General features: G+C 46.0%; 1 protein-coding gene across 1 annotated transcript in view; it reads left to right on the forward strand.

Annotated features, from left to right (window-relative positions):
- tmem8b (transmembrane protein 8B) overlaps window positions 1-15,775 on the forward strand; it is a 251,306-nt gene that overhangs the window by 86,916 nt on the left and 148,615 nt on the right. The window contains exon 3 of the mRNA XM_036936604.2: window positions 7,883-8,090. Coding sequence (XP_036792499.2) covers window positions 7,883-8,090 — 208 coding nt within the window. The remainder of the gene's footprint in view (window positions 1-7,882; window positions 8,091-15,775) is intronic.

Consider the following 15,775-nt stretch of genomic DNA (forward strand, 5'->3'; position numbering starts at 1 on the left):
TCCCTCATTAAGAGACCCCCCATTAAGAGTATCCCCTCATTAAGAAATCCCCTCATTAAGAGACCCCCTCATTAAGAAACCCCCTCATCAAGAGACCCGCTCATGAAGAAACCCCCTCATCAAGAGACCCCCTCATTAACATACCCCCTCATCAAGAGACCCGCTCATGAAGAAACCCCCTCATCAAGAGACCCCCTCATTAACATACCCCCTCATCAAGAGACCCGCTCATGAAGAAACCCCCTCATCCAGAGACCCCCTCATTAACATACCCCCTCATTAAGAAACCCCCTCGTCAAGAGACCCCCTCATTAAGAAACCCCCTCATCAAGAGACCCCCTCATTAAGAAACCCCCTCATTAAGAGACCCCCTCATTAACATACCCCCTCATTAAGAAACCTCCTCATTAAGAGTCCCCCTCATTAACATACCCCCTCATTAAGAAACCCCCCTCATCAAGAAACCCCTCATCAAGAGACCCCCTTCAAAAGCTAGCAGATAACATGACTCAATAAAGGAGAGGGAGTCTTACTTTACTATTCACTCTGTCTGGGAAAAAAAACTTCAACAGAGGCAGAACAGGCCTCATTAGTTAAACAACAAAGCAGAGGCTAGTGAGCCTACATTATCGACTTGGTTTAATAACCAAAGCTGCTCCTTGTCTTTTCCTCTGGGGGAAGCCATGGCTTGTTGGATTCGTGTCGCCACACCGCTTTACCAACTGATTGGTTGGTTGTTGTACCTAACTGACCGCTCTCACCCAGTTGATCTGGCGATTTTAGAGGCTTCATTTGACATTTGTTGTCTGGCTTCTCCATATAACCACAGTTTTGTCGGTACAAAACGGAGCTACTCACTCCCCATGCTTCCTATCGGCACACGCATGCGTCAGCCAGGAATGGTACACATGACATCAACAGCCAGGAAAATGTCTACCTGAATATTTTTGTACAAATCTTAATAACGTAAGTCACAATTTCCTGTCTGTCTGTGAATGGAGGAGCCACAGGAATATTTTTTTCAATTCAATTAAATTCAAATGGCTTTATTGGCATGGGAAACGTGTTAACATTGCCAAAGCAAGTGAAGTAGATAATATACAAAAGTGAAATAAACAATATAAAATGAACAGTAAACATTACACTCACAAAAGTTCCAAAGGAATAGAGACATTTCAAATGTCATAGGCATAATTCTGCATGCCGAGTCTCAATTTGGTGTTGGTCCCATTTTGTAAATTATTGGTTGGTGAGCGGACCCCAGACCTCACAACCATAAAGGGCAATGGGGTCTATGACTGATTCAAGTATTTTTAGCCAGATCCTAATTGTTATGTCAAATTTGATGTTCCTTTTGATGGCGTGGAAGGCCCTTCTTGCCTTGTCTCTCAGATCGTTCACAGCTTTGTGGAAGTTACCTGTGGCGCTGATGTTTAGGTCGAGGTATGTATAGTTCTTGGGCAACGGTGTCTAGATGGAATTTGTATTTGTGGTCCTGGCGACTGGACCTTTTTTGGAACACCATTATTTTTTGTCTTACTGAGATTTACTGTCAAGGCCCAGGTCTGAGAATCTGTGCAGAAGATCTAGGTGCTTCTGTAGGCCCTTGTTGGTTGGGCACAGAAGCACCAGAACATCAGTAAACAGTAGACATTTGACTTCAGATTCTAGTAGGATGAGGCCGGGTGCTGCAGATTGTTCTAGTGCCCGCGCCAATTCGTTGATATATATGTTGAAGAGGGTGAGGCTCAAAATGCATCCCTGTCTCACCCCACGGCAATGTGGGAAGAAATGTGTTTTTTTTGTCAATTTTAACCGCATACTTGTTGTTTGTGTACATGGATTTTATAATGTTGTATGTTTTTCCTCCAACACCTCTTTCCATCAATTTGTATAGCAGACCTTCATGCTAAATTGAGTCAAAAGCTTTTTTGAAATCAACAAACGATGAGAGGACTTTGCCTTTCTTTTGGTTTGTTTCTTTGTCAATTATGGTCTGCTGGGTGAATACGTGATCTGTTGTAATTTGGTAAAAACCCAATTTGGCATTTGTTCAGTACATTGTACATTCAGTACACTGAGGAAATGTACAAGTCTGCTGTTAATGATAATGCAGAGGATTTTCCCAAGGTTGCTTATGACGCATATCCCACAGTAGTTATTGTGGTCAAATTTCTCTCCACTGTTGTGGATTGGGGTGATCAGCCCTCGGTTCCAGAAGGTTCCAGAAGATGAGGATGATGTAATGGTGATCAGCCCTCGGTTCCAGAAGGTTCCAGAAGATGAGGATGATGTAATGGTGATCAGCCCTCGGTTCCAGATGAGCTGAGGATGATGTAATGGTGATCAGCCCTCGGTTCCAGAAGATGAGGATGATGTAATGGTGATCAGCCCTCGGTTCCAGAAGGTTCCAGAAGATGAGGATGATGTAATGGTGATCAGCCCTCGGTGCCAGAAGATGAGGATGATGTAATGGTGATCAGCCCTCGGTTCCAGAAGGTTCCAGATGAGCTGAGGATGATGTAATGGTGATCAGCCCTCGGTTCCAGAAGATGAGGATGATGCAATTGTGATCAGCCCTCGGTTCCAGAAGGTTCCAGATGAGCTGAGGATGATGTAATGGTGATCAGCACTCGGTTCCAGAAGATGAGGATGATGTAATGCTGATCAGCCCTCGGTTCCAGAAGGTTCCAGAAGATGAGGATGATGTAATGGTGATCAGCCCTCGGTTCCAGAAGATGAGGATGATGTAATGGTGATCAGCCCTCGGTTCCAGAAGATGAGGATGATGTAATGGTGATCAGCCCTCGGTTCCAGAAGGTTCCAGAAGAGCTGAGGATGATGTAATGGTGATCAGCCCTCGGTTCCAGAAGGTTCCAGAAGATGAGGATGATGTAATGGTGATCAGCCCTCGGTTCCAGAAGGTTCCAGATGAACTGAGGATGATGTAATGGTGATCAGCCCTCGGTTCCAGAAGATGAGGATGATGTAATGGTGATCAACCCTCGGTTCCAGAAGATGAGGATGATGTAATGGTGATCAGCCCTCGGTTCCAGAAGGTTCCAGATGAACTGAGGATGATGTAATGGTGATCAGCCCTCGGTTCCAGAAGGTTCCAGATGAACTGAGGATGATGGAATGGTGATCAGCCCTCGGTTCCAGAAGGTTCCAGATGAACTGAGGATGATGTAATGGTGATCAGCCCTCGGTTCCAGAAGGTTCCAGATGAACTGAGGATGATGGAATGGTGATCAGCCCTCGGTTCCAGAAGGTTCCAGATGAACTGAGGATGATGTAATGGTGATCAGCACTCGGTTCCAGAAGATGAGGATGATGTAATGCTGATCAGCCCTCGGTTCCAGAAGGTTCCAGAAGATGAGGATGATGTAATGGTGATCAGCCCTCGGTTCCAGAAGATGAGGATGATGTAATGGTGATCAGCCCTCGGTTCCAGAAGATGAGGATGATGTAATGGTGATCAGCCCTCGGTTCCAGAAGGTTCCAGAAGAGCTGAGGATGATGTAATGGTGATCAGCCCTCGGTTCCAGAAGGTTCCAGAAGATGAGGATGATGTAATGGTGATCAGCCCTCGGTTCCAGAAGGTTCCAGAAGATGAGGATGATGTAATGGTGATCAGCCCTCGGTTCCAGAAGATGAGGATGATGTAATGGTGATCAGCCCTCGGTTCCAGAAGATGAGGATGATGTAATGGTGATCAGCCCTCGGTTCCAGAAGGTTCCAGATGAACTGAGGATGATGTAATGGTGATCAGCCCTCGGTTCCAGAAGGTTCCAGATGAACTGAGGATGATGGAATGGTGATCAGCCCTCGGTTCCAGAAGGTTCCAGATGAACTGAGGATGATGTAATGGTGATCAGCCCTCGGTTCCAGAAGGTTCCAGATGAACTGAGGATGATGTAATGGTGATCAGCCCTCGGTTCCAGAAGGTTCCAGATGATCTGAGGATGATGTAATGGTGATCAGCCCTCGGTTCCAGAAGGTTCCAGATGAACTGAGGATGATGTAATGTTGATTAGCCCTCGGTTCCAGAAGGTTCCAGATGATCTGAGGATGATGTAATGGCGCCGGCGGGGATGGTGCTATTTATTATTATTTTTTGCATTGTTTGTAACTTATTTTGTACATAATGTTGATGCTACTTCTGGAATCAGAACAGCGATTACTCACCTCGAATTGGACGAGGAATTTTTCTTTATCAAGTTGGACGAGAAGGATTTACTCCAGACACCCGAGAAGGCCCTCATCCCCGTCATTCGCAGGAGAAGGAGACGCAGGTATCGCGGAAGGAAGTTGAGGTGCCTTGTGAGGATACGGCGGCAAGCAGCCATCGGTACAGTTGTCTAACGTACAATCGTTGGATAATAAAGTGGACGAACTACAAGCACATATATCCTACCAACGGGACATTAAAAACTGTAATATCTTATGTTTCACAGAGTCGTGGCTGAACGACGACATGAATAACACACAGCTGGTGGGTTATACACTGTATCGGCTGGATAGAACAGCAGCCTCTGGTAAGACAAGGGGTGGCGGTCTATGTATATTTGTAAACAACAGCTGAGGCACGATATCTAAGGACGTCTCGAGTTTTTGCTTGCCTGAAGTAGAGTATCTCATGATAAACTGTAGACCACTAAATCCATTTATCTAATTTCTACCAGCATTTTAAATGTGCAACCATAAGGAAACAAAATTCTAGACCACCTTTACTCCACACACAGAGACGCGTACAAAGCTCTCCCTCTCCCTCCATTTGTCAAGTCTGACCGTAATTCTATCCTCCTGATTCCTGCTTACAAGTAAAAACTAAAGCAGGAAGTAACATTGACTCGTCAATAAAAAGTGGTCAGATGAAGCAGATGCTAAACTACAGGATTGTTTTGCTAGCACAGACTGGAATATGTTCCTAGATTCTTCTGATTAGTAGTAGTACCATATCAGTCACTGGTTTCATCAATAAGTGCATCGATGACATCGTCCCCACATTGACTGTACGTACATACCCCAACCAGAAGCCATGGATTACAGGCAACATCCACACTGAGCTAAAGGGTAGAGCTGCCACTTTCAAGGAGCGGACTCTAACCACGAAGCTTATAAGAAATCCCGCTATGCCCTTCGATGAACCATCAAACAGGCAAAGTGTCAATACAGGACTAAGATTGAATCATTCTACACCGGCTCCAATGCTCGTTGAATGTGGCAGGGCTTGCAGACTATTACAGACTACAAAGGGAAGCACAGCCACGAGCTTCCCAGTGACACAAGCCTACCAGACGAGCTAAATTACTTCTATGCTCGCTTCGAGGCAAGTAACACTGAAACATGCATGAGAGCATCAGCTGTTCTGGACGACTGTGTGATCATACTCTCTGTAGCCGATGTGAGTAAGACCTTCAAACAGGTCAACATTCACAAGGCCGCAGGACCAGACGGATTACCAGGACGTGTACTCCAAGCATGCGTTGACCAAATCACAAGTGTCTTCACTGACATTTCAAACTCTCCCTGTCTAAGTCTGTAATACCAACATGTTTCAAACTGACCACCATAGTCCCTGTACCCAAGAACACTAAGTTAACCTGGCTAAATGACAACCGACCTGTAGCACTCATGTCTGTAGCCATGAAGTGCTTTGAAAGGCTGGTCATGGCTGACATCAACACCATTATCCTAGAAACCCTAGACCCACTCTAATTTGCATTCCGCCCCAACAGGTCCACAAATTGTGGAATCTCTATTGAACTCCACATTTCCCTTTCACATCTGGACAAAAGGAACACTTATGTGAGAATGTTATTCATTGACACTACAGCTCAGCGTTCAACACCATAGTGCCCTCAAAGCTCATCAATAAGCTAAGGACCCTGGGACTAAACACCTCCCTCTGCAGCTGGATCCTGGACTTCCTGATTGGCCGCCCCCAGGTGGTAAGGGTAGGTAACAACACATCTGTCACTCTGATACTCAACACAGGGGGCCCCTCAGGGGTCCATGCTCAGTCCCTTCCTGTACTCCCTATTCACTCATGACTGCATGGCCAGACACGACTCCAACACCATCATTAAGTTTGCCGTTGACTCAACAGTAGTTGCCCTGATCACCGACAACAACGAGACCGCCTATAGGGAGGAGGTCAGAGACCTGGCCATGTGGTGCCAGGACAACAGCCTCTCCCTCAACGTGATCAAGACAAATGAGATGATTGTTGACTACAGGAAAAGGAGGACCGAGCACCCCCCCATTCTAATCGACGGGGATGTAGTGGAGCAGATTGTGGCTTCAAGTTCCTCGGCGCCCACATCCCCAACAAACTATCATGGTCCAAGCACACCAAGACAGTCATGAAGATGCCAGGACAAAACCTATTCCCCCTCAGGAGACTGAAAAGATTTAGCATGGGTCCTCAGATCCTCAAAAAGTTATACAGCTGCACCATCGAGAGCATCCTGACTGGTTGCATCACTGCCTGGTATGGCAACTGCTCGGCCCCCTCGACTGCAAGGCGCTACAGAGGGTAGTGCGAATGGCCCAGTACATCACTGTGGCCAAGCTTCCTGCCATCCAGGACCTCTATACCAGGGGGTGTCAGAGGAAGGCCCTAAAAATTGTCAAGACTTCAGCTACCCTAGTCATAGACTGTTCTCCCTTCTAACGCACGGCAAGCGGTACCAGAGTGCCAAGTCTATAACCAAGAGGCTTCTAAACAGATTCTACCCCCAAGTCATAAGAGTCCTGAACATCTAATCAAATGGCTACCCAGACTATTTGCATCCCCCCTTATGCTGCTGCTACTCTCTGTTGTTATCGATGCATAGTCACTTTAATAACTCTACCTACACGGACATATTACCTCAATTACCTCAACTAACCGGTGCTCCCTGCACATTGACTCTGTACCGGTACCCCCTGTATATAGTCTCACTATTGTTATTTTACTGCTGCTCTTTAATTATTTGTTACTTTTATTTCCTATTTTTTTAGGTATTTTTCTTAAAACTTCATTGTTGGTTAAGGGCTGTAAGTAAGCATTTCACTGTAAGGTCATGTGACAAAGGTCATGTGACAAAGGTCATGTGACAAAGGTCATGTGACAAATAAAATGTGATTTAGATTTGAAAATATTATTTGTTAAAGAGTTAAAAGTTTATAGAGTTTAAGTAGAGCCAACCGGAATTTGTGGTCTGTATATTTTAGCATTTCATTTAGGATACCATCAATACCAGAGGCCTTTTAAACCTTTTAGGTTGGAGGATTTTGTCTAGTAGTTCATTCAATGTAATTTGAGAATTCAGTAGGTTCTGGTAGTCTTTAATAGTTGATTCTATCTCTCTTACCCTCTCTCTCTCACCGGAGCTCTCTCACTCGCTCTCTCTCTTGCTCTCTCGCTCTCTCTCGCTCTCTCTCTCTTGCTCTCTTTCGCGCTCTCTCTCTTGCTCTCTCTCTTGCTCTCTTTCTCTCTCTCGCTCTCTCTCTATCTCTCGCTCTCTCTCTCTTGCTCTCTCTCTCTCTTGCTCTCTTTCTCTCTCTCTCGCTCTCTCTTTCTCTCTCTCTCTCTTGCTCTCTCACTCTCTCGCCCTCGCCCTCTCACTCTTACTCTCTTGCTCTTTCTCTCTCTCTAATTAATTCTCTAGTTGCTCCTCTGATTTATCATTTATATAATGAGGAAAGTGAAGCCCATAATTTCAACAGCTTGCAGGTTTTAGATCACACTAAATGATGAAAGCTCTCTGTCTTCCTGGGGAAGATAACTATCACAAAGTGTGTGTATTTGTGTCTACACTGTGTGTGATGACTAAAAAGTCTGTGTCCTTGTACTTTACGGCATTAACTAAAGGATGTTTGTTATTGTCTCTAGGTACTTCAGAGCAGGAGCCCCTCCCGTCATCAACCCCCTCCACACGCGATTCCCACAGGATACCATCGTCCCAGGGTCCTTTGCAGTCACTCTCACATGGACTCTACCAAACCGCACCACAGGGGTGTTCAATGTGACCTCACCCCTCCCCGGGGACTGGTTCCTGGCTGCACACCTGCCCAAGGATGAGGGAAAGATCTCTGTCAAGGTGAGTCTGGATGAATGGACATGCTGAGTCTTTCTGGATGATGGTCGGGCTGGTTTTCTCTGGCTGGAGAGTTTTTTTCCCCCACACAGTCTGTTGAGTATGTTAACATAGTGTTTTAAACAGATACAGGGATAAGGTACACCCCTGCCTTGTACCTCTTGAGAAATGGAGGTTAGGTTTTGAGTTGCACCATTTGGTTTAACCAATAGAGGGTCAGAGGGTGGCGCATAGCTGCTAGTCAGATAGAGCGATGGACTGGATCTCCATCGGGCTGAGATGCCTGCTTGCCATCCCTGATCAGATCACCAGCTAAAGCAAGGCAGAGCCGATGGGGCGTACTGACAGTTAGCACAGTGCTAACCCAACGCTCCCACGGAGTCTGTGGTCTTCTACCCCTGCTGGCAGGGCAGTCTGTGGTCTTCTATCTCTGCTGTCAGGGCAATCTGTGGTCTTCTACCCCTGCTGTCAGGGCAGTCTGTGGTCTTCTATCTCTGCTGTCAGGGCAGTCTGTGGTCTTCTATCTCTGCTGTCAGGGCAGTCTGTGGTCTTCTATCTCTGCTGTCAGGGCAGTCTGTAGTCTTCTATCTCTGCTGTCAGGGCAGTCTGTGGTCTTCTATCTCTGCTGTCAGGGCAGTCTGTGGTCTTCTATCTCTGCTGTCAGGGCAGTCTGTGGTCTTCTATCTCTGCTGCCAGGGCAGTCTGTGGTCTTCTGCCTCTGCTGTCAGGGCAGTCTGTGGTCTTCTACCTCTGCTGTCAGTATCTCTGCTGTCAGGGCAGTCTGTGGTCTTCTATCTCTGCTGTAAGGGCAGTCTGTGGTCTTCTATCTCTGCTGTCAGGGCAGTCTGTGTTCTTCTACCCCTGCTGTCAGGGCAGTCTGTGGTCTTCTACCTCTGCTGTCAGGGCAGTCTGTGGTCTTCTATCTCTGCTGTAAGGGCAGTCTGTGGTCTTCTATCTCTGCTGTCAGGGCAGTCTGTGTTCTTCTACCCCTGCTGTCAGGGCAGTCTGTGTTCTTCTACCCCTGCTGTCAGGGCAGTCTGTGGTCTTCTATCCCTGCTGTCAGGGCAGTCTGTGGTCTTCTATCTTTGCTGTCAGGGCAGTCTGTGGTCTTCTATCTCTGCTGTCAGGGCAGTCTGTGGTCTTCTATCTCTGCTGTCAGGGCAGTCTGTGGTCTTCTATCTTTGCTGTCAGGGCAGTCTGTGGTCTTCTATCTTTGCTGTCAGGGCAGTCTGTGGTCTTCTATCTTTGCTGTCAGGGCAGTCTGTGGTCTTCTATCTCTGCTGTCAGGGCAGTCTGTGGTCTTCTACCCCTGCTGTCAGGGCAGTCTGTGGTCTTCTATCTCTGCTGTCAGGGCAGTCTGTGGTCTTCTATCTCTGCTGTCAGGGCAGTCTGTGGTCTTCTATCTCTGCTGTCAGGGCAGTCTGTGGTCTTCTATCTTTGCTGTCAGGGCAGTCTGTGGTCTTCTATCTCTGCTGTCAGGGCAGTCTGTGGTCTTCTATCTTTGCTGTCAGGGCAGTCTGTGGTCTTCTATCTTTGCTGTCAGGGCAGTCTGTGGTCTTCTATCTCTGCTGTCAGGGCAGTCTGTGGTCTTCTATCTCTGCTGTCAGGGCAGTCTGTGGTCTTCTATCTCTGCTGTAAGGGCAGTCTGTGGTCTTCTATCTCTGCTGTCAGGGCAGTCTGTGTTCTTCTACCCCTGCTGTCAGGGCAGTCTGTGTTCTTCTACCCCTGCTGTCAGGGCAGTCTGTGGTCTTCTATCTCTGCTGTCAGGGCAGTCTGTGTTCTTCTACCCCTGCTGTCAGGGCAGTCTGTGGTCTTCTATCTCTGCTGTAAGGGCAGTCTGTGGTCTTCTATCTCTGCTGTCAGGGCAGTCTGTGGTCTTCTATCTCTGCTGTCAGGGCAGTCTGTGGTCTTCTATCTCTGCTGTCAGGGCAGTCTGTGGTCTTCTATCTTTGCTATCAGGGCAGTCTGTGGTCTTCTATCTCTGCTGTAAGGGCAGTCTGTGGTCTTCTATCTCTGCTGTCAGGGCAGTCTGTGTTCTTCTACCCCTGCTGTCAGGGCAGTCTGTGGTCTTCTATCTCTGCTGTCAGGGCAGTCTGTGGTCTTCTGCCTCTGCTGTCAGGGCAGTCTGTGGTCTTCTACCTCTGCTGTCAGGGCAGTCTGTGGTCTTCTATCTCTGCTGTCAGGGCAGTCTGTGGTCTTCTATCTCTGCTGTCAGGGCAGTCTGTGGTCTTCTATCTCTGCTGTCAGGGCAGTCTGTGGTCTTCTACCTCTGCTGTCAGGGCAGTCTGTGGTCTTCTATCTCTGCTGTCAGGGCAGTCTGTGGTCTTCTATCTCTGCTGTCAGGGCAGTCTGTGGTCTTCTATCTCTGCTGTCAGGGCAGTCTGTGGTCTTCTATCTCTGCTGTCAGGGCAGTCTGTGGTCTTCTATCTCTGCTGTCAGGGCAGTCTGTGGTCTTCTATCTCTGCTGTAAGGGCAGTCTGTGGTCTTCTACCCCTGCTGTCAGGGCAGTCTGTGGTCTTCTATCTCTGCTGTCAGGGCAGTCTGTGGTCTTCTACCTCTGCTGTCAGGGCAGTCTGTGGTCTTCTATCCCTGCTGTCAGGGTGATTCTGCTCTGCTCTGGACACACACAGGAACATACTAGTCGTTGGCTGTTTGTCTCAGCAGTGCCTGTTTAATTAGCAGTAGTCAAACAGGCTTTCAAAGTCTTCATGTCAGTAGCTAGTAGCTACTTCCCGACCTGCCTAGTCTGTCACACTCATGCCATGTCTGTACCTGTCCTCAAACTGGGCCATATCCTGTCTGTAGGAACCTCTGAGCTTGTGTGATGTGTGATGTGTGATGTGTGATGTGTGATGTGTGGTGTGGTGTGTGTGTGTGTGTGTGTGTGTGTGTGTGTGTGTGTGTGTGTGTGTGTGTGTGTGTGTGTGTGTGTGTGTGTGTTTGTATGTGTGTGTGTGTGTGGTGTGTATGTGTGTGCGTGTGCGTGCGCGTGCGTGTGTGTGTGTGCGGGTGTGTGTGTGTGCGCACGTGTGTGTGTGTTATTAAAGCATGTTGTAGTCTAAACTTGGAAATGTTCTGCTTCAGCCTGGCTTTTCTGTGAACAGACAGACACTGTAATGGAGATGTAGCATCCTGATGGCTGAGCCAAGATGGTCCTCTGACTAATGCTGCAGAGCCCCTGATGGCTGAGCCAAGATGGTCCTCTGACTAATGCTGCAGAGCCCCTGATGGCTGAGCCAAGATGGTCCTCTGACTAATGCTGCAGAGCCCCTGATGGCTGAGCCAAGATGGTCCTCTGACTAATGCTGCAGAGCCCCTGATGGCTGAGCCAAGATGGTCCTCTGACTAATGCTGCAGAGCCCCTGATGGCTGAGCCAAGATGGTCCTCTGACTAATGCTGCAGAGCCCCTGATGGCTGAGCCAAGATGGTCCTCTGACTAATGCTGCAGAGGCCCTGATGGCTGAGCCAAGATGGTCCTCTGACTAATGCTGCAGAGGCCCTGATGGCTGAGCCAAGATGGTCCTCTGACTAATGCTGCAGAGGCCCTGATGGCTGAGCCAAGATGGTCCTCTGACTAATGCTGCAGAGGCCCTGATGGCTGAGCCAAGATGGTCCTCTGACTAATGCTGCAGAGGCCCTGATGGCTGAGCCAAGATAGCCCTCTGACTAATGCTACAGAGTCCCCACTGTTCTGTAATAAAATGGCCCTCTGACTAATGCTGCAGAGTCCCCACTGTTCTGTAATAAAATGTCCCTCTGACTAATGCTGCAGAGCCTTCAATCAGCAGAGCTGTGTTTGTGATATTTTAGGTACACCTTTCTCAGGCAGAGATGTTGCACTGCATGTGAGCTAGTCTCAATATTGAAATGTCACTGTAGAACAAAGAGGCTGTAGGAGAGGAGAGAAATGAGAGCAAGAGAAAAATGTGTTGTTGTTCCGTCGTTCTGTGGTTTTATGGTTGATTACCCAGCGCTGCGCTCTGCTGCAGGGTTTATCTACTAATTACATCTTAATTATTTTATTAGCACATGTCAGGTGGAGCTTCTGAGGGCATACAGGAGAGATCAACACACATTCTGTTAACAGCAGATTAAACAGAGAACATTCATTGTTGTCTTTATGCGGTTTGACAGATGTTAACAGCACAGAAAATCCATCTTGTACAAAGAATAACAATGTACAATATAGAACTTTACATTTATGTGGTTGGTAGAGGATAAAACCACCTTTACATTTAGCTGGTTGGTTGGTAGAGGATAAAACCACCTTTACATTTAGCTGGTTGGTTGGTAGAGGATAAAACCACCTTTACATTTAGCTGGTTGGTTGGTAGAGTATAAAACCACCTTTACATTTATCTGATTGGTTGGTAGAGGATAAAACCACCTTTACATTTAGCTAGTTGGTTGGTAGAGGATAAAACCACCTTTACATTTAGCTGGTTGGTTGGTAGAGGATAAAACCACCTTTACATTTAGCTGGTTGGTTGGTAGAGGATAAAACCACCTTTACATTTAGCTGGTTGGTTGGTAGAGGATAAAACCACCTTTACATTTAGCTGGTTGGTTGGTAGAGGATAAAACCACCTTTACATTTAGCTGGTTGGTTGGTAGAGGATAAAACCACCTTTACATTTATCTGGTTGGTTGGTAGAGGATAAAAGCACCTTTACATTTAGCTGGTTGGTTGGTAGAGTATAAAACCACCTTTACATTTAGCTGGTTGGTTGGTAGAGGATAAAACCACCTTTACATTTAGCTGGTTGGTTGGTAGAGGATAAAACCACCTTTACATTTAGCTAGTTGGTTGGTAGAGGATAAAACCACCTTTACATTTAGCTGGTTGGTTGGTAGAGGATAAAACCACCTTTACATTTAGCTGGTTGGTTGGTAGAGGATAAAACCACCTTTACATTTAGCTGGTTGGTTGGTAGAGGATAAAACCACCTTTACATTTAGCTGGTTGGTTGGTAGAGGATAAAACCACCTTTACATTTAGCTAGTTGGTTGGTAGAGGATAAAACCACCTTTACATTTAGCTAGTTGGTTGGTAGAGGATAAAACCACCTTTACATTTAGCTGGTTGGTTGGTAGAGGATAAAACCACCTTTACATTTAGCTGGTTGGTTGGTAGAGGATAAAACCATGGGTGGGGTTGGTTTATCTATGCTGCAAGTAAATCTTATCTCACATAATATCACAGCTTTGATCCACATCTGACTTTAGATTGATTGTGTAGACAAATTAGACAAATCTAAAATACCATTATGGGTCTTTGTAATCTGTTGGAAATATGTGTCTCTAATATGGTCATACATTTGGCAGGAAGTGCAGCTCAGTTTCCACCTCATTTTGTGGGCAGTGTGAACATAGTCTGTCTTCTCTTGAGAGCCAGGTCTGCCTACGGCAGCCTTTCTCAATAGCAAGGTTATGTTCACTGAGTCTGTACATAGTCAAGGATTTTCTTCATTTTGGGTCAGTCACGGTTTGAGCTGAGCGATTACCAAAATGTCTGTTATTTTTTGGTTTTAATTAAATAACTATAAAATTGACCGACGTAGGTTCAATTATTTGAATTCCATTTAGTTTGTTTTTCTTTCTGTGAGTTCGATGTGCAGTTTCTGTAGAGATAAAATCAGAGGAAGCCTGAACTGTGTGATGTAGTAGGGAGTTGTAGTTTCTTTAGAGATAAAATCAGAGGTAGCCTGAACTGTGTGATGTAGTAGGGAGTTGTAGTTTCTGTAGAGATAAATCAGAGGAAGCCTGAACTGTGTGATGTGGTAGGGAGTTGTAGTTTCCAACATGGCAATATTCTACATAGTTTAAACGCAGAAAACGTGGTAATTAACTCCAATGACCATAATCCATTGCGTGCCTGCTTAAACTTGTCCGGTTTGTGCCGGAGCAAACATGGAGACTGAGAGAAGAGAGAACGTGAGATGGAGAGGGATTGAAAGCAGTTGCTTCCTGAGCCTGAAAATAATGAATCTAAGTTATTTAATAGTTGGTATTCAGCAGTCATAAAAGTACGCCTTATTTACCTTTGAAGAACTACTAAAATAGTGATTTTGTCAGACAGCTGCTCTATAGAGATGAGATGATGACTTGGAATGAAATGGTAAAGTCATCAAATAATTTTTGTATTTTTAATAAAGTAAAGTCATGTGAATGAATGATGGTTCATCAACTCAAATGTATTTATATGGCCCTTCTGCTGATGGTGGCTACGACAAACAGACCAAAATGTCCCTAGAAAGGCCAAAACCTAGGAAGAAACCTAGAGAGGAACCAGGCTATGAGGGGTGGCCAGTCCTCTTCTGGCTGTGCCGGGTGGAGATTATAACAGAACATGGCCAAGATGTTCAAATGTTCATAAATGACCAGCATGGTCCAATAATAATAATCACAGTAGTTGTAGAGGGTGCAGCAAGACAGCACCTCAGGAGTAAATGTCAGTTGTCTTGAGTATCTCTACTGCTCCTGCTGAGTGATCAGCAGTAATGAACAGTCACTACAATCATGGGACTTTTATTCATTGTTTTATTCTGTGTTGTTATAGCATTCAACCCACATAATGCATAGTGCATTTAATGTCCCCCCAAAAGTGTAAACCAAAATCAAAAACAGCGATTTATTTTCAAAAGCGAAACTGAACTGACCATTAAAAAGCACTAATTGCTCAGCACCAGTCACAGTGGTCTGGTATTGTGCCACCGTGTCTGTTTAGGGACAAATTCTTAATTCTTTCCAATGTGTCAAGTAATTATCTTTTAGTTTTCTCATGATTTGGTTGGGTCTAGTTGTGTTGCTGTCCTGTGGCTCTGTGGAGTCTATTTGTGTTTGTTAACAGAGCCCCAGGACCAGCTGGCTGAGGGGACTCTTCTCCAGGTTCATCTCTCTGTAGGTGGTGGAATGTGTGGGCATCACTTCCTTTTAGGTGGTTGTCTTTTAGTTCATTCAGGGCTAGGTTGAAGTTCCCTGTGGAGCAGATTTTTTTGACCCAAATATGTGTTTGTGTAGAGCCCGGTAAAAATGGTTACTGGTTTCCCTGACATCTGGACATTTTCTGGAAAATGTATTGATTGTCAGGTATGACAGCTGTTGCAGATGATCTAATTGTTGCTGTAACCTCTCTTTTGTTGGGGACAGCAGGTCATCTGCATACAGGCATTTTATTTATGTGTTATTAAGAGCATTGGTATTAATTATATATCCCCATTAGTTCCTGTCAAGGCAGCAGCTACTCTTCCTGGGGTTTATTATGGATCCTCATTAGTTCCTGCCAAGGCAGCAGCTACTCTTCCTGGGGTTTATTATGGATCCCCATTAGTTCCTGCCAAGGCAGCAGCTACTCTTCCTGGGGTTTATTATGGATCCCCATTAGTTCCTGCCAAGGCAGCAGCTACTCTTCCTGGGGTTTATTATGGATCCCCATTAGTTCCTGCCAAGGCAGCAGCTACTCTTCCTGGGGTTTATTATGGATCCCCATTAGTTAGTCCACAAATCCTACTCAGGATTTCATCACCTGATTATTCATTTTTTTACCTTGTTACAATGACCCCTCCCTTCACACATTTCAGCAACAAAGTAATTCCCCAACTCTATGAAACATTACGGAGAGAAGTTGAAAAGGAATTGACACAGACACCCTATCTAATTCTCTCCACTGATAGTTGGACCTCCAGAG

This window comes from Oncorhynchus mykiss, chromosome 11 (genome assembly GCF_057628025.1).
Source record: "Oncorhynchus mykiss isolate SJ-2025 chromosome 11, ASM5762802v1, whole genome shotgun sequence".
NCBI lineage: Eukaryota > Metazoa > Chordata > Actinopteri > Salmoniformes > Salmonidae > Oncorhynchus > Oncorhynchus mykiss.